Genomic DNA, 19,148 nt, shown 5'->3' on the forward strand with positions numbered 1-19,148 from the left:
ACTGTTTCTTTCTGTATGTTTGATAGAAATGCAGCCTTGATGAGCAGAAGAGAAAAAACATTACAAGTTTTACTGATCCCAAACTTTTGACCGCTCGTGTATAAATAATACACATTACACACACATACACATATTTATTATGTAAACAAAAACTTGTATTTTGGATTAATCGTTTGACAGCACTGATTATTACCAATTATTCAGCCAATTATACAAGCAGCTAACCATCCAGAGAACTCACCTGTGTGCACAAACATGTGTTTCACAAAGTTTTGTTTGGCAGTGAAGGTCTTGGAACAAAGAGTGCACGCGTAGGGCTTCTTCTCCCCGTGCTGTCCCACAGAAGCACCACCCTGCTGTTGACTTCCACCCGGTGGCACGGTCAGTCCGCCGGGGAACGGGGGCATGCTGGGAGAGGGCACCGCCACAAACTGGGGCTGCTGACTCCCAATGGACTGGGGCAGGCTGAAGAGGAAAGGCTTGTTGTCGCTGGCTGACTGGGTTGTGAAGAGCGTAGGCAAGTACGTGTTGCCTGCGGATCCCATTACCTGGCTGTTGCTGGTCAGGGTGAGGGGCATCCGCAGGTTGCTGGTAAGTGGCTCACCTGGCCGCAGGTACGGCCCGACAGGCATCGGCTGGGATGCTTGTGGCAGCTGATGGAGTCCGAGCTCGCCACTCTCTTGAGAAGGACCGTTTCTGTTCTCGTCTTCCACCGACTCTTGGGTCTGCTCGGGTGATGAATCGTTGACCTCGATCTGCACAGGGGTTCCCCGCTCACCTTGCAGGCCTTTATTCGGACAGTTGTCTCGAGCGAACGCAGACGAGAAGGGCTGCTCCACAGAATCCGTTTCTGTGCCGATGGACGAGCTGACACCGGAGTCGAAGCTCTCTCCTTTGGGCTCGCTCTCGACACACTCCAGCTGCTCTCCGTCCTCGCGGCAGTCCTCCAGCCCGTAGCAGGTGTACTCGTCCCCTTGCTCCTGCTTGATGTGAAGGTCACCAGTGTGGAGCCTCACGGGACGAGGCTGTTTCCGGCAGTGTGTACTCTCAGACGTGGCCAGGAAGCGCTCCATCTGTTGCGAGCGCTCGTGGATGCGTGTGATCCAGGCAGGGTCCTGCCCTCCCTCCTTCTGCTGCAGTGGAAGGGGCGAGTCGTAGCTGGCGTTGGCCACGGCGCTGGCATAGTGGGAGCGATTCCCACGGGTACCGTTTTGCAGACCCAACCCAGAACAGCTGGAGTACAGCGAGGAGTAAACGCGGTCAAGGCTCTGGTGAGATGTTTGCATGTAGCCTGATTCGGCATCACTGCTGGGGCCGGACGTGCCAGACTCAGGAGTTCCCCGAGGCGTCTCCTGCCCCGAGTCTCCTGGGACCACGGAGAAGCCGCCAGGTCCAGCGATGCCCACGTTCTGCGAAACAATGCGGGTGCACTCGTCGATGACGGTCTTGATCTGAAGTATGCTGGCGGCCGTGAGGATCTGCAGCGCCTCGGACTGGGAGACCCGCAGCACGCCGCTGTACATGAAGTCAATCAGTTTCTGGACGGACTGCACAGAAACCACCGAGGGGATCTCGATGTCACTGTAGCCCAGGAGCAGCTTGTCCTGAAAGAAGGGGCTGCCAGCAGCCAGCACACAGCGGTGAGCTCGCAGCATGCTTCCGTGGATCCGAACCGTCACGTCACAGAAGTGCCCGCGGTTTCGCTGCTCATTGAGGGTCTCAAGTACAGAATTGCTAAAGTTGTGGAGATTAATGTGGTGAATGCGTTCGGTCATCCCCTTGCACCTGATGTCACCTGCGCCACAAACACAAAACACAACACGTCATTCACGTGAGCTATGCTTTTTCTGAAACATTTCAGTTTGACATCCACCATATATTCATTCGTTTTAATAAATACCATCTACAGTTACTCTTTCTCACTCTAAACTCATCACGACATGCAGGGCACGGGAATATCATCGTCATGATTAAACTATATACCCGTTAATCAATTTAGCAACTATAGCATGTTATCATCTCGGATTAGTTCCAAATAGTTTCAATTTCCATTCCCCTGTTAGAAGTTTTAGAGAAAACACTGATGGCCAACACCTGTGCAAACAGAGAAAAAAACACAAAGCCATAGAAATACTAGATGAGATCATATATATATATGATGCAAATATATGAGAATTATAATATTTTCTTCCTCAAAAATCATTAAGAGGAAGTGTAGGCTGTTAAATATGAAGATGATACAGTAGATCGCCACTGCTTCAGACTCGAGTGTGAATTATCTTGTGTGTTTATTAGTGAGCATGAGCAATAAATAATCCATAGATAACCGCAGGTATATGCTTCAGTCTGGTATTATCTTATGGAATGTCTTATTGCTTTCGTTCAGTGATATTTCCTGTAGAACGTGTCTTGCCCTTATGGACTGAATGGTCACGGGATGTTGTTTGTCAGAATGCAGCCAACAGCAGAGTATCACTGTGACGTGCTGAGAATAGATCATACTCTGTTAAAGTGTTGCAGAAATTATAAGAATGTATTTAACCGATATACTACGGTACACCCCTGTGATATATACTGCCCTGTAGCAATACTAAGAGAAGGCTGGAAGTTTATATACATGAGATTACTTCATGTTTTGATGACTTTGTGTGTGAGCTAAACTGTGCAGGACCGTGGCCTTCTAGGAACAGGACTGGAAACCTCTTACTGTATATAGCACAGCACATGTTCGGTGTAATACTATACAGTACCCAGAAGAGTTAGTCAAAACCAGCAGTGACAGAGCTAACCACGTACAATTATTCATCCCAGACCTATGGATTTCTAATGCCAAATTATCAATTATCAAGTAACTGGACACCGCATTCTAATGCAACGAGGTCATCTGACAAATATAGTAAGGTCATGTGATGACCAACTACAGTAGCACACTTGAATAACCTGTACTTTGTGTCTCTGGATCTGAAGAGAAGACAATCTGAGTACAGATGTTTAAAAGAGTCTAGAGAACCTTAATTACACACACACACACACACACACACACACACACACACACACACACACACACACACATAAATAACCCTCTAACTCTAATGCATAAAATTACAATTGAAGGCTACACTTTATTTGAAGGTGTAATTATACACTGAAGTACTAAGTAATATTAATGAGCTACATGCACTTATTATAAGGTTAGGGTTGGGATTAGGGTTACTTGCATGTAATTAGGCATAATTCATTGTTATTATAAGTTGTTATTATAACAATGAATGTCTTCTTTTATGTTGCACTGAAGAAAGAAAGCCATACAGGTTTGGAATGACATGAGGGTGAATAAAGACTAAACTTTCATCCCTTCAAAGCTTTACTTATTTGCATAAATGCAGCGTTTAAAAGGCTATTCCTTCATTTCTCACTACACATTTTGACTTACTTTTCTTAGAGTGCAAATACTGCGTGGGATATTTGTACTTTTCATATTGTCACACTGCAAAAGCATTCAAAGCAAGCAATGGATGCATTTAATACACACCATGGCCTGCATTATATACATTATAACCTAAAATGTTGAAAAAGGTAATGTTCGTGTTATTTTTCAACTATCCATATTTAAGGTTTAAAAACAGAAGAATAATTTTAGGATTAAAAACACCTTAGATCAGCATTCACGCTTAATATATCTATATCTTATAAATCTAGTTCAGGGCACCGTACATTATATTTACAGCTATGCTTTTTAATGTCATGAGATGATATTGATTATAAATATGTACTGCAGCTTTTAGACTAATAGCAACAATCCTACAAAACAGGCTGAATAATCAATGTGGCTCTTTATAAGTTAACAGGTGCCGTCGCCGGGTCATGTCAGTAAACCCTAGCAAAACATCCCAGATTAGCACACTGAGACCTTATTTCTGAAGAGTGGAGAGGCTGGGAAGCACTGACCTCATTTCTTTTCACAGACAGAGGGCAGTCTTGAGCTAGTCTGCACGTGTTTGGCTTTGCCTTAAATATGAAATGTTAAAAATGAGTAAATCAAATCAATCAAGCCCCTGTGAGTCCACGGGATCACGATTCATGCAACGAGCTGTTTCAGACCTCTCTGAAGCTCACACGCATGCTGGTCTGCATCTGAAAGAGCGCACGCAGCAGTCTATACAAAGAGTTTTGGAGAGACACAAAATGTCCACTTTCTGCGAGGCGCTGCACCCTTTTTCAACAGAAGGCTTTGAAACTCTTAAGAATGCCCAGAAGAGTTTTAACACTGTTGGAAATGGTCGTACACGCAAAGTTGAAAGCACACACTGTTTGCTCCTTTTCATCTCTCTCTCTCTCCCCTTTCCACGTGCATTCCTCTCCGAGCACTTCTCAGCTTTACGCAGTGTCATTCTGCTACCGCTTTGGTCTCACTCCCTCAACGGCAGTCTCAGAAATAGCGAGTGTTTGCTATTCCTAAGAAAGCATTTAAAATCTCATTTCTTCACTTGTATGATTTCAAGAACATTTAAATGTTAGTGCTGCATGAAAGGATGTGAAAAGAAAGGTTAGCGGAGCAGGTCATTCATTTAGGATCCATAGCAAACGGCAGATTTCAAGGATGCCACCTCTGAGACTTAAAGCATGACACTGCAAGATGATACGGCAGAGAAATATGCATCATTTCTGAAGGTTATCGCAGCAAAGAGTTGTAGAAGAAAAAGGAGAAGAAAAACCGGGTGCTTGCGTGTGTCTAGACATGTTTCTGTTAAACTTTAAAACCTCTTGATGATTTTTTTTTTTTGTGTGTGTGAAACCGTTTACTTCTCATAAAGAGGTTCGTGGTGCGCAGCAAGACCAAATGAAACAATATTTTTATTTCTAATGTCTGATTCCAATTGTATTAAATCTAGATATATTTATTTGACACATGCAAAGCCCAGATTTTTACAGTGGCAGAGTGGGAAGTGAATAGGTAATGCCACACACTAAGCCGACACTATATGAATATAATATGCAAGTGGCTCTAAAAAAAAAAAGGAGAAGTTTTAAGACCGTGTTTCTCTAAAATCCCAAAATAAAGGTATTATTCAGTATTACTCTGAATGGCAATGCAAAAGATGCAGTGGATTGCAAAATAATGAGTTTGATCTGGATTGTCTAAATGTAGCTTTTGTGGTGCACCTTTAGATCTGCATTTTACAGCAGCAAGATTTATGTGAATTAGGAATATTGATATTAATCAAAGTATTGCATTATGTGTATGTTGTTTAGAGAGCATTGTTTACCAAGAGGGAAAAATACACACTAATCAAGCGTGCTGTTATACCAGTGCTGTACTGTACACAACTACAGTGTGTGTGTGTGTGTGTGTGTGTGTGTATATATACATGGTGTGATGTCAATCTGCCAAACTGTACTGAAGTGTGTAAAGCAAGGTAGTGTCATGCAAGACTTTATTCATGCTAAATATAATAATAAAAGACCAACCGTTTAAGATTTGTTGTGTACTGAGTGTTATAAGGTTTGTATCGGACAATACTACACGATCCACACACAGTGCACTTCAAGTGTATGGTGTTAATAGTATATATTGTAAATAAACTGTACTTACTGAATCATATTAATGAAATAAAATGCAACAACAGTGTACTCAAAGAGAAAAGACTTTTCTCATTATATTCTAAATCATTATGTTTGAGTAACTTTCATGGTGCTTTACAGAAGATGTGTTCACTAACATATAAAGAACTTGATTATCGTTTCTACAGTGGTGTGTTGTTTAGTATCACATTTAAAGTTAATACATACACAGTTACAATTTTCATAACAAAAGTCTAATTAAAAATCTATTTAAAAACAGACAAATTAAATTCAGAGATCCGACTGCAATTATCATTCAAATAAATGTCTCAAAAACAAGTCCAAAATTATACACAAGTATATATATATTTTTTTAAGTTTGCTAAAGTTGACTTATTTTTCCACAAAGGAATCTTTTGAGAAAGACAACAGTCTGATCTAACCCATCCGAAATCAAAAGATCAGAAACTAAGGATTCATATCTTACATAAAGAAAATAAAGCATATTTTAGGACCACAATCATTTTTAAGTATTATGCCATTATTTTCATGACAATTAAGCACATCCCCACCCTCACCCCTAAATCCTCATTACTGTAATGCATCCATTTTCCTTTTGAGATTGAGAATTCTCATTACTCTCAGTGATGATTTTCATTATATTCTCATTACTGTAATAAACAGTGTGCGGCTGCTGAACGCTTAGCCGTCGTCTGACCACGGTGTGACGCTTGTGTTCATAACTACAGATGTCAGAGGAACACAGCTCTGTGATAATACTGCCCCTAATCACTGCTCTAGAATCAGTTTCCTCCACAAATCACATTCCAGCCAATCAGAATCGAGAGTTCAGTGCTCAACTGTTAATAATGTTACAATGTAAAAAAAAAAATGTTTTTAATGTTTATAAAAATGGAACCCAAATTTGGTCGAGTCTATATATGTGTCCTTTAACACACAAAGTAAATGCTGCACACAGATGTGTTTCTCTTCTGTAGGGTGTGGTGTATTATATATATATATATTTTAATCTCAGAAAGAAGGGAAGAAGATAAAGGCAGAGGGTGTTCAAGTGACTGATATTGCTCATTACTGGACCAGAGAGAAACACTTACAGTCTGATGGTGTTCTGTGGGTGTGGGTGTGGGTGTATCAGGCTGGTGGAGAGGCACTGGTTAGATGCTACAGGTTGCTGGTGGTGGTGGTGCAGCGGAAGAGGTCAGTCGTTAGCCACTCATTTCATTTCGGTCTGGCCACAATCTAACCTCATGCAGAATCTTCAAAGTCGCCCTGTAAAAAAGAAAAAATCAGAGAGAACAGTTATTGCATGTGTTTTTTGTTTGGTTTTTGTTGCTCAGCATGGGAGATTTACTCTTTTCTGACAAATAAAATTACATTTCTATACAAGCAACAAAAGATATGACAGGTATTCAGCTGTAACGGCTGGTAGTTCATTTGATACAACAGTGAGTTCTAGTCCTTGAATCTGATTGGACCAAAGGCTTCCAAGACTGCTGATATTCCACCAGTAACAGCACTGGGATTTTTCACCGTTCGTGTCACTCTGTGTCCTAGACGGACCGTTAGTCTGTGCAGGGGGGGACTTAGTGATTTGGGGGCCACATAATAACTATGCATGCTCTTTTACGCCCCGCATAAACACCTCGCTTTATTTACCTCTCCACAACTTAAATAAATAATTAGTCAACCTGATGCCGTTCTAAAGCCATGTTATGCTTATTAAGTTTGGATCACAAAAGAAGACATTATATAATAAAAAAATTGCTTGCACTTGTCCATTTAATGAATTGTAATCTACTTCAATCTTTTTACAAAAAAAAGCTTTAAATGTCATAAAATTATCCCATGCAACTTGTTCCATGTTCCAAGTTTTCTTAAGGGGTTTGCTGAGAAACAAATAGAAAATGTAATCTTTTATTAAGCGAAAGTCTCCAGTCATCACATTCGTGCATTTGTGTGAGTGCACAGCAGTTCGTGCTGGTGCAAGACAATTTAAAGCATCAAGACAAATGAAATCATGACACGAAACACGATACTTTCTTCTCTGAGGTTAATATATCCGTTCTGAGACAGTCTGACAGGATTATACAGTCTAGAAAGAGCACTACAATCACTAAAAGATGTCTAAAAGCACTGAAGTTCATCGTGATCTCAAGACTTTCTGTTAAATAATGAATCTCCCTGCACTGCACAATCAATCTCTTATTTACATCGTATCTACACGTTGTTATAATGAGAGGATTCGCGAGCTTGAAAAACTTGGCATTAGATAAAAACTTGGCATTTTGCATGCTGAATGAACATTTGATGCACTCCAGAACACAAAAACACACTAGAACGTTTGCCAAATATGTTTTTTCAATATCAGATGGGGCACCTGATTCCCCGGGGCCATCAATATTGGCTGAGTCTGTGTAATACAGTTTACAGCGACTTTATTGCAGGTTACATTATTGACCAGTAGGATATTAATGACTGGCATCGAGTAAGACCGAGACCCTTCTTTCAAATAGTTCATTCAAAAACTAGGCTTAAACACACACCTGTGACCTCATTAAACCGCCACTGTTTCTTTATTGCCACTGAGGACCTACTTTTAATGGCGGAAGAATTAACATATAAATCAATAAATTAAAAAGAAAATTCTGAATGTTTATTTAATGAAAGCTTACCAGGTAACCTTTCCTTAAAAATGTTGATACCAACCTGTATAAGGACTGTAGATGATGCTAACTCTGAACCAGTTACAGGGCAGATCTTTAAATTTATGAGGTAAAAAAAAATCATAATTTCTTAAAGATGTAGTTCATCCATTCACTCAAAACCTTGTTGCTTCAAAAAGTTCATAAAGAGATTGTAAAAGAAATCCATTTAAATTGAGCAGTTTCATTTTTCTTCTGAAGAGACACAATCTCTTTATATGATGAACAGAATTAATTTAGGCTTATATTCACAAACTTTGATCAATGCGCATACATAACACACATAAAATATGTGCACATTAAGCACCGTTGAAGGCTGTCTCAATTTGAAGGATCCTTGGAATGCAGCCTTCGTTTCACGTTCTTTATTCAGCATATTTTCAAGTCATCAAACGTATCCTTCACATTCTCTAATCACGAATCATTCCGGTTCACAAAAAAAGATTTGGAGCAAAATGAATCAGGACTAGGCTCGTCCAATTTCATTCCTTAATTAAATACCAACAAAATGTGTTTTGGAAACATTTATGGAGCCGTGCGCAGACAGAGTCTAACCCAGAAGCCTCAAAAGGACAGGACTAGAAAAGATGCCTTCGACTAAGGAGCAGTTTGGGTCAGAGGAAGCTCAACCGTGCTTGTTTGACACGCGAGAATCAATTAAACAGTCGCTTAGTTTGAGCTTCTGCAGGAACCAATAAGGTTTGTTTATGGTCAGATGTTTCTGTACTCTTCTCATTGGTCATTGGACGCCTACGTTGTTGCACTTGCTAGGGTGTTCTGGGTGGTTGCAGGGATAGTGTTTTTGCAGTGTTATATATGGGCAGTATTACGCGGGCAGGAGTGCCAAATGACTGTGTATGCTGTGACGTAAGCGATATCTTTTTTGTAGTATCCTCTTTACGGTCAAGGAGATTATTAAGTGTTTCAGGGATATGTTTCGGTGACAAGTTTTTCATACCTAGGTTAAAGAGTATTTTAAAACAGCATCGAATGCTGCTCAGCCAATCATAATCAAGCACCAAAACGATCTGTTTTATAATGGTATTTTTATTGTAATTTTTATGGGTTTTTAAAATTGAGCATACATTTAAGGCAATACAAAAATACTACCATGATGTTTAAATCCATCATAAACAAGTGAATATAATTTTAAAAATAAAAGAAGTATAGAAGTTTGTGGTAACATTTTAATTTAAGGACCAGTTCTCACTATTAACTAGTTGCTAATAATCTGTTTATTAATACTGATAAAGGACATATGGATGCCTTAATCTGCATTAACATATTTTAATCCACCCCATTCCTAAATTTAACAACTACCTCACTGACTATTAGGAGTTTATTGAGAGAAAACTATTATTTAAAAGAGACTAATTTGTATTTATTTTTTGGATTAAAAAATAAAAATAAAAAATTCAAATTGTTTTGTATTAAATCATAATTTAAGTGCATAAAAGAGGAATTACATAGTTTATTATTACAATCTTTATCTACATTTTTAATGATAAAAATGCACTTACTAATGAAAACGTCTGTATAATATTTTTCCCATTAAATCAGATTACAGCATACAGTATATCACTATCATGAAGTTATGACACCTCAAAACACTTCCATCATTCCTCCACATATTGCATATGAAAAACAGCAGTTCCCCTTCCTTTACACTTTGTGAATGTACAGTATAAAGAGATGGTTGTAGCACTGTAACTTCCTGTCTGTTGCTATGGAGGCAGGAAGCACTTCCCTCCGGGTTATCACAAAGACACATTTGTGACAGACTTGTGGACACACTTCACCACCAATTACAGGGTCAAACTCTGCCGAAGGAGAAATCATATGCTCACTGGGCCAGGTGTTATTACGCAAGAGAGAGATGATAGATTGGTCAGCCTGCCACACCCATCCTTTCACCACCACAGCCGATCACATTCCCATTCCACACACACACACCCACACACCCACACACCCACACACCCACACACACACTCTCTCTCTCTCTCTCTCTCTTTCTTTCTTTCTCTAAAGTGAGTCAAATAAACAAAAGATGCACGTTATGAATTAATATGACTCATATAATTATTGGTATGTGTCATGTTCACAATGCAAATACTTCCTTTTGGGAGGAATATATATCCAAAGTTGTAATGGAAGTGGAAACGGAAGGCAGATCAGGTGCGATCAGGGTCACCGGGACAGACACACACACACACAAGCACTCACACAAGCACTCACACACACACACACACACACACACACACACACACACACACACACACACACACACACACGCACACACACACACATTCTCTCTCTCTCTCTCTCTCTCTCTCTCTGAGGTAAAGAAAAGCGAGTCTGTTGATTTATTTCACCAAAGAAACAAAAGATGCATGTTATGAATTCATATGACTCATAGAAATATTTTGGTATGTGTCATGTTCACAATGCAAATGCTTCAAATTATGCACATGTTCTCTATAGGCTACATGGAATATTCAAATAACCTACAATATCTTCCAACGTATGCATACTGTATTGAAATATTGTATCCCAAAAACCTTCTGGGAGGAATATATATAAAGTTGCATAAACCATGATCAGTAGGATAAGATAATGTGTGTGTGTTTGTGTGCGTGTGTGTGTGTGTGTAATAGTGTTATTAATGTAAAATAATAAATAATTGTTCATTATCATTATTTCTTACACCAAGGATGTAATTTGATCTTTTCATGTAAAAAAAAAAAAAAAACTTTTTAGTCCACAGATCTAAAGACAATGTGTCCACAAATAGCTCATTAACAAATAAGACACCAAAAAAGTTGATATTAAGCACAAAACATAATACACTGTCACAGATAACTACTTTCCAGAGATGATCAATTAATCTCATAGCTGTTTCGACTGACTACATATTATACATTTTGATATTCAGATCAAATGACAAAAACAGCATAGCAACTCATCAAATGTGTCAAGATGATATTTTGTGCCATCTGTGATCAAAACTATTGTGAAAAAATTAAGGGAGGGGGTCTTTTTGATCTCGATTGTGGAACTGTATCATTTATTTTTGAGGCGATAACTGTTTAAACAAACATAGTTACTGTAGGTCATTTGACCGAGAACACCAAGACACTAGTGTCGAAACGATCACATTTACTAGATGACCAATTAAAGAAATCGCGACTGCATGAAATACACTAGTACTCTATTTAGAACACAGGCTTCCTCTCTCTTCTCCATTCTCCACATTTAACATCATGCACCTTTATATACCACACTGACCCAAAAATGAAGATTCTGTAAATATTTACTAACCCTAGTGTTCTAAACCTGTTCTTCCTTTACACACGAAGAGGTGGGATTTTAAAGAGTTGTACTGGTCACTCTTTAACAAGAGGCTGCAATGAGTAAAGCTTCGAAGATCATAAGAGCATCCATAAAATTACCACAAAAGTGGTGCAAGCCATTTGGGTGCTATATTCCAAGCAGAGCCTAAAACTAGAAATATATTTCAATGACCATGAATTCATAAACAGGTAGAGCAAATTAATGAAACACATCTAATTATTTTAAAATTAATACTAAAATGTAATTTATCATGGATTCATCAATCCTTCTCATCAAAAGTTTGGGAAGATGTTTGGCACATATTGTGTCTTAAAATGCACTTTATGAGCTACTTATGAGGGGCCGTACAAGACTTAATTTATTCTGGCACTATAGGAGTATAGTGGAAACTGAAACAGTATAGTGGAAACGGAAGGTGTTTAGTGGAAATGGAAGGCCTTTAGTTGAAACTGAAGGACTACAGTTGAAACGAAAGGCGTTTAGTTGAAACGGAAGGAGTATAGTGGAAACGAAAATGGAAGGAGTATAGTGGAAATGGAAGGAGCATAGTGGAAACGGAAGGCGTTTAGTTGAAACGGAAGGAGTATAGTGGAAATGGAAGGCGTTTTGTTGAAACGGAAGGAGTATAGTGGAAACGGATGGAGTATAGTTGAAACGGAAGGATTATAGTGGAAATGGAAGGAGTATGGTGGAAATAGAAGGCGTTTAGTTGAAACGGAAGGAGTATAGTGGAAACGAAAATGGAAGGAGTATAGTGGAAATGGAAACAGAAGCAGCATAGTGGAAACGAAAATGGAAGGAGTATAGTGGAAATGGAAACAGAAGCAGCATAGTGGAAATGGAAGGAGTATAGAGTAAACGGAAGGCGTTTAGTTGAAACGGAAGGAGTATAGAGGAAATGGAACGAGTATAGTGGAAATGAAAATGGAAGGAGTATAGTGGAAATGGAAACGGAAGGAGTATAGTGGAAACGAAAATGGAAGGAGTATAGTGGAAATGGAAGGAGCATAGTGGAAACGGAAGGCGTTTAGTTGAAACGGAAGGAGTATAGTGGAAATGAAAGGCGTTTTGTTGAAACGGAAGGAGTATAGTGGAAACGGATGGAGTATAGTTGAAACGGAAGGATTATAGTGGAAATGGAAGGAGTATGGTGGAAATAGAAGGCGTTTAGTTGAAACGGAAGGAGTATAGTGGAAACGAAAATGGAAGGAGTATAGTGGAAATGGAAGGAGCATAGTGGAAACGGAAGGCGTTTAGTTGAAACGGAAGGAGTATAGTGGAAATGGAAGGCGTTTTGTTGAAACGGAAGGAGTATAGTGGAAACGGATGGAGTATAGTTGAAACGGAAGGCGTTTAGTTGAAACGGAAGGAGTATAGTGGAAACGAAAATGGAAGGAGTATAGTGGAAATGGAAGGAGCATAGTGGAAACGGAAGGCGTTTAGTTGAAACGGAAGGAGTATAGTGGAAATGGAAGGCGTTTTGTTGAAACGGAAGGAGTACAGTGGAAACGGATGGAGTATAGTTGAAACGGAAGGATTATAGTGGAAATGGAAGGAGTATGGTGGAAATAGAAGGCGTTTAGTTGAAACGGAAGGAGTATAGTGGAAACGAAAATGGAAGGAGTATAGTGGAAATGGAAACAGAAGCAGCATAGTGGAAACGAAAATGGAAGGAGTATAGTGGAAATGGAAACAGAAGCAGCATAGTGGAAATGGAAGGAGTATAGAGTAAACGGAAGGCGTTTAGTTGAAACGGAAGGAGTATAGAGGAAATGGAACGAGTATAGTGGAAATGAAAATGGAAGGAGTATAGTGGAAATGGAAACGGAAGGAGTATAGTGGAAACGGAAGGAGCATAGTGGAAACGGAAGGAACATAGTGGAAACGGAAGGCATTTAGTTGAAATGGAAGGAGTATAGTGGAAATGGAAGGAGTACAGCGGAAATAGAAGGTGTTTGGTTGAAACGGAAGGAGTATAGTGGAAACGGATGGAGTTTAGTGGAAACGGAAGGAACATAGTGGAAACGGAAGGCGTTTAGTTGAAACTGAAGGAGTATAGCAGAAACAGAAGGCGTTTAGTTGAAACGGAAGGAGTAAAGTGGAAACGAAAATAGAAGGAGTATAGTGGAAATGGAAACAGAAGCAGCATAGTGGAAACGAAAATGGAAGGAGTATAGTGGAAATGGAAACAGAAGCAGCATAGTGGAAATGGAAGGAGCATAGTGGAAATGGAAGGAGTATAGAGGAAATGGAAGGCGATTAGTTGAAACGGAAGAAGTATAGTGGAAACGGAAGGAGTATAGTGGAAACGAAAGGAGTATATTGGAAACGGAAGGAGTATAGTGGAAATAGAAGGCGTTTAGTTGAAACGGAAGGAGTATAGTGGAAACAGAAGGCGTTTAGTTGAAATGGAAGGTGTATAGTGGAAACAGAAGGAGTATAGTGGAAATGGAAGGCATTAAGTTGAAATTGAAGGAGTATAGTGGAAACGGAAATGTAAGGAGTATAGTGGAAATGGAAACAGAAGGAGTATAGTGGAAATGGAAACGGAAGGAGTATAGTGGAAACGGAAGGATCATAGTGTAAACGGAAGGAGCATAGAGGAAACGGGAGGAGTATAGTGGAAATGGAACTGGAAGGAGTATAGTGGAAATGGAAGGAGTATAGTGGAAATGGAAGGAGTAAAGTGGAAATGGAAGGCGTTTAGTTGAAACGGAAGGAGTATAGTGGAAACAAAAATGGAAGGAGTATAGTGGAAACGTAAACGCAAGGACTAAAGTGGAAATGGAAGCAGCATAGTGGAAACGAAAGGAGCATAGTGGAAACTGAAGGAATATAGTGGAAATGGAAGGCGTTTAGTTGAAACGGAAGGAGTAAAGTGGAAATGGAAGGAGTATGTTGTAAATGGAAGGCGTTTGGTTGAAACGGAAGGAGTATAGTGGAAACGGAAAGAGTATAGTGGAAACGGAAGGCGTTTAGTTGAAACGGGAGTATAGTGGAAATAGAAGGCATTTAGTTGAAACGGAAGGCGCATAGTAGAAACGGAAGGAGTATAGTGGAAATGGAAATGGAAGGAGAATAGTGGAAACAGAAGGAGTAGAGCGGAAATGGAAGGCTTTTAGTTGAACTGGAAGGAGTATAGTGGAAACGGAAGGAGCATAGTGGAAATGGAAGGTGCATAGTGGAAACGGCAGGAGCATAGTGGAAACGGAAGGAGTATAGTGGAAACGGAACTGGCAGGAGTATAGTGGAAACGGAAGGAGCATAGTGGAAACGGCAGAAACATAGTGGAAATGGAAGGCGTTTATTTGAAACGGAAAAAGTATAGTGGAAACGGAAGGAGTATAGTGGAAATAGAAGGCGTTTAGTTGAAACGGAAGGAGTATAGTGGAAGCGGAAGGCGTTTAGTTGAAATGGAAGGAGTATAGTAGAAACGTAAGGCATTTACTTAAAACGGAAGGCGTATAGTGGAAACGGAAGGAGTATAGTGGAAATGGAAATGGAAGGAGTATAGTGGAAACGGAAGGAGCATAGTGGAAACGGAAGGAGTAGAGTGGAAATGGAAGGCATTTAGTTGAAACGGAAGGAGTATAGTGGAAACGGAACTGGAAGGAGTATAGTGGAAACGGAAGGAGCATAGTGGAAATGGAAGGAGCATAGTGGAAACGGCAGGAGCATAGTAGAAACGGAAGAAGTATAGTGGAAACGGAACTGGTAGGAGTATAGTGGAAACGGAAGGAGTATAGTGGAAATGGAAGGAGCATAGTGGAAACGGCAGGAACATAGTGGAAACGGAAGGCGTTTAGTTGAAACGGAAGAAGTATAGTGGAAACGGAAATGGAAGGAGTACAGTGGAAACGGAAATGGAAGGAGTATAGTGGAAACGGAAGGCTTTTAGTTGAAACGGAAGGCAGGTTAGGCGCTATCAGGCTCATCGGGACAAGTCTTGATCAGCATGGCTGAGGTAGATGAGGCAGCCACAGAAGTATTTCAGCAAGCTATCTGGGTTTTAAAAAATAAATAAATATTATCATTGTGAAAAGGTTATATGGACTTGTTCTTAGGACGCTAGCTCAGCATAAGTCGTGTTTCCAGATAGAAGTATTGTAAGTGTCAAAGTTTTTTTTTTTTTTTTTTATTTAATTTAGGAAGTGAATTAAGTTAGTTGAATTAAGTTTGCAAGTTAGGGACAGCGATATCTTTATATAATTTAAATAACTCAAGACTCATTGTGGTTTATTTATTTTTTGATTTGTATTTACTTATTTATTTTTTCAATCGCAGCTCTGCATGCAGCAATAACTCAGTGCTAGGCTAGTGTTCTATAAGCACCACCTGCTGTCAGAGATTGAATTAGCATTTTCATCAGAATCAGAAAGAGTGTTTACACACAGAAGAAATTTCTTCAGGAGCTTCCAGAACAGAAAGTACAAACATAGTGCAGACACACATATAATTAAGGAAATAAAACTAATAAAAATAAATAGTAATAATAAAATATTCATTCAGCCCATCTGATGTTTTTGTTTTGTGCACTTGCTTCATGTTGCATATATTTTTTGTTTGTTTGTTTGTTAGCTCAAGGTTAGTTTGGCCAGTAACAGAGCGAAATAAACATTTTATAAATGTAAAAAAAAGAAAGAATAAGAACTAAATAAGTTGGCAACGAGAATGGGAATTGGCTCATTTGATTGTAAAATAAATAAAATCCTGATCAGTGCATCCTTAACTGGAATAGTTAGTCCTACCTGAAAGACCTGAAAAAGCATGGTTTGTTTTAGTTTTATATTTGAACTATTGTACCTATTTGTGCAAAATGGTTATTTATTACAATACAATGTTACAGTCAACAATGAAAACAATAAGTCTTATTAATTGATTGATTGATTGATTGATTGATTGATTGATTGATTGTGGCAAGTCCTGTGAAAAAATGTTGCCAGGGCAAGTAAAATAAATTAAACCACAGGCCGAACTGGACCAGTAAAACATTTCCTTAGTGTAAAGCACTGTTAATATGATCAAAATCAGTGTATTAACACTTGTTCACAGATCTGTAGAACATGTATGTTACATAATGATATGTTCAAGTTAAAAACTTAAAAATATGCACTTGAAAAGAAAACAGGATGACTTTGAATAGCATAACTGTAAAATTGTGAGGAAGAGCTGATCAGGTCTTGCACATGAATTTCCTGGTCTGAGAATGACTTCCTGCTTAAACAGGAAGTAATGGATACCAAAAAAGATAGAAATATATGTATGTAAAAAGAGAATGCATGTGTGTGAAAGCAAAAAAAAAGTATGTATGTGAAAGGAGAAAGTAAGTGTGTGAGAGTGCAAGAATGAATTGTCGCTTGTACGGTCCCTCATAGCTACTCCCTATACATATACAAGATTTTTCAAGACACACACACACACACATATATATATATATATATATATAAGCAGCATTTACCGTGAGCTGCACAAAAAGCACTGTTAGCATGTGCGTCTCAGTGCGTCAGATTACATATTTATATTTTTAAAACACAGTCTTTCAATTGCATAAGCGTGCTAAACCATATCACGTCCTCAGACATTGTGCGAATTAACCAGAAATGTTACCAACCAGAAATACCGTCTCATTTACCGTCTCATTCCAACAGACCACATGTGAAATCGTTATTCACATTAAATATTATTTCCTTATTTTCTGGATGGTGATGCAGAGACACTGAAACACGTCACAGTCCATGCTCTTCCACAAGAAGAGCTTAGTATATATTTAGATTTATTCTGAAAGCTTAACCTACGTCCAAAACCAGGACGAGGACAGGCACGGTGTGACACTGTCAGATCACAGCTTTTCAAATGTGTCTGAAAGCTCTCAAAACGACACGGTCCTTAGAGATCTGATGACCCTTACATTCCCTTAACTCCACCGCTTCTCCTGTCTCTCTCAGCACACTTTATGTGCTGAAGTGGTTAGGCTGAGATTCAATTTAGTCTCTGTCTAGACCGGTGTGTAATTCCCATGTTCTGGCTCTGTGAATGGATCCGGCATCTGTAGGTCACTATCCATCAAGTTGGAACGGCAAACCCTCATCTCTCGCTCTCTTTCTTATTCGTTCTGTATCCTCAGAGTTTATTCTCCAGGAAGACAATCATGTTATAATAGAAAGCAAGACACATCTTATATGCTGACGTGATGCTGAGCGTGTGAGAGACTGACGGTGGATGCTGTCAGATCTGCAGGCCGATCTCCACACACCTGTGACCACACTTCGGTCCAATCCTACATTAATGCGGCAGATGCCTTGTTGCTTGGCAACCATAAACAGCCTAGTTTATTGCATTCCACCTGCACAATTCTTTAATTGATGTGAAATACACAAAACAGCATATTTTCATTAAAATAATAAGATTTTTACAATTTAATTGCATGGATAGTTTTACACAAAATGCTGAAGGACTAAATTACACATGCGCACATAATCAGCTCATATGACAAGCAGGGTAGTATATGATGAGTTTTTTATTCAATATAATAACTAACTATTTCTAAAAGGAGTGACTGCAGTATACAATTGTTTCTTTCTATTCAAAGCTGTGGTCTGTCTTTACATGCATCATTCAGATGTACATTCAGAAGTACTTTTTAAACATTTTATAAAGCATGTATTTGCTACGTGCTATTGCTAGTTGGTTACATGTGTTTTATTGTACATGTATCATATATTAATGCCTAGATTTTAAATTTTAGATTTCTTTTTTTTGAGAGCTAATTGAGCTAATAGACCTTGATTTTGATTGACTTCACATACTTCACATATCAACAGCATGTGTTTTTTCATTGCACCCTATAGAAGGTTCCCACAGCTCTTTTCCATATCACACCAGCGGGAACAGTTTTAGCAGAGGTGGTTACAGTAGAGTTAGCAAGTGTGGTCTGTCCACATTCATCTGAAGAGTTCATTTGCAAAAACGACAAACGCCACATTTATAAAAATATAAAAAAAGACCTGTCACCTGTTAGTACATACAGTAGTAGTTAAAGACACTTACTGTATTGTATTGCTTAATCTTTTAAAAAGCTCTTTGTGTTATTCTAACGCATAGATTATAACTGAACTGTGAGAAACCGCTCAGGAAAAATCATTTCAAACAACATACAAATTACTAAATGAATCTGTTGCCAGGAAGAAATCAGACATGGTATATGACAATCAGTGTGCAGTCGTTTTAGGTATCTATGTTTCTTTTAATGTTTGACAGTTTCCTTAATAAAGGTTGATATTTGTTGAAAAGGTTGACGGTTTTTTCTTCAAATACCGGTTTTATTTACCCATGCATATTTTCCATTGTATTTGCACGCCTCTAGCAGACAGCACAGATGCATGCAATTAAAAATGATTTTTTTTCTTCTTCAGAGATGCAACACTGAATTTCACAGATAACCTTTCCACAAACAATGCAGTCTTTGAATTCTCAAAATCTCATCAATTTTTCATGTGCCCATAAGACAAGACT

General features: G+C 39.0%; 1 protein-coding gene across 3 annotated transcripts in view; it reads right to left on the reverse strand.

Moving 5' to 3' along the window:
* Positions 1–19,148, reverse strand: part of LOC127991207 (zinc finger and BTB domain-containing protein 20-like) — a 53,653-nt gene that overhangs the window by 12,682 nt on the left and 21,823 nt on the right. For all 3 annotated transcript variants that reach the window (XM_052591558.1, XM_052591559.1, XM_052591560.1), the window contains 2 exons: positions 6,678–6,852; positions 242–1,795 (listed from right to left, as the gene is read on the reverse strand). In XM_052591558.1, the coding sequence (XP_052447518.1) occupies positions 242–1,775 (1,534 nt within the window). In that variant the 5' untranslated portion in view covers positions 1,776–1,795; positions 6,678–6,852. The remainder of the gene's footprint in view (positions 1–241; positions 1,796–6,677; positions 6,853–19,148) is intronic.

The sequence above is a fragment of the Carassius gibelio genome, chromosome A5 (genome assembly GCF_023724105.1).
Source record: "Carassius gibelio isolate Cgi1373 ecotype wild population from Czech Republic chromosome A5, carGib1.2-hapl.c, whole genome shotgun sequence".
Classification (NCBI taxonomy): Eukaryota; Metazoa; Chordata; class Actinopteri; order Cypriniformes; family Cyprinidae; genus Carassius; species Carassius gibelio.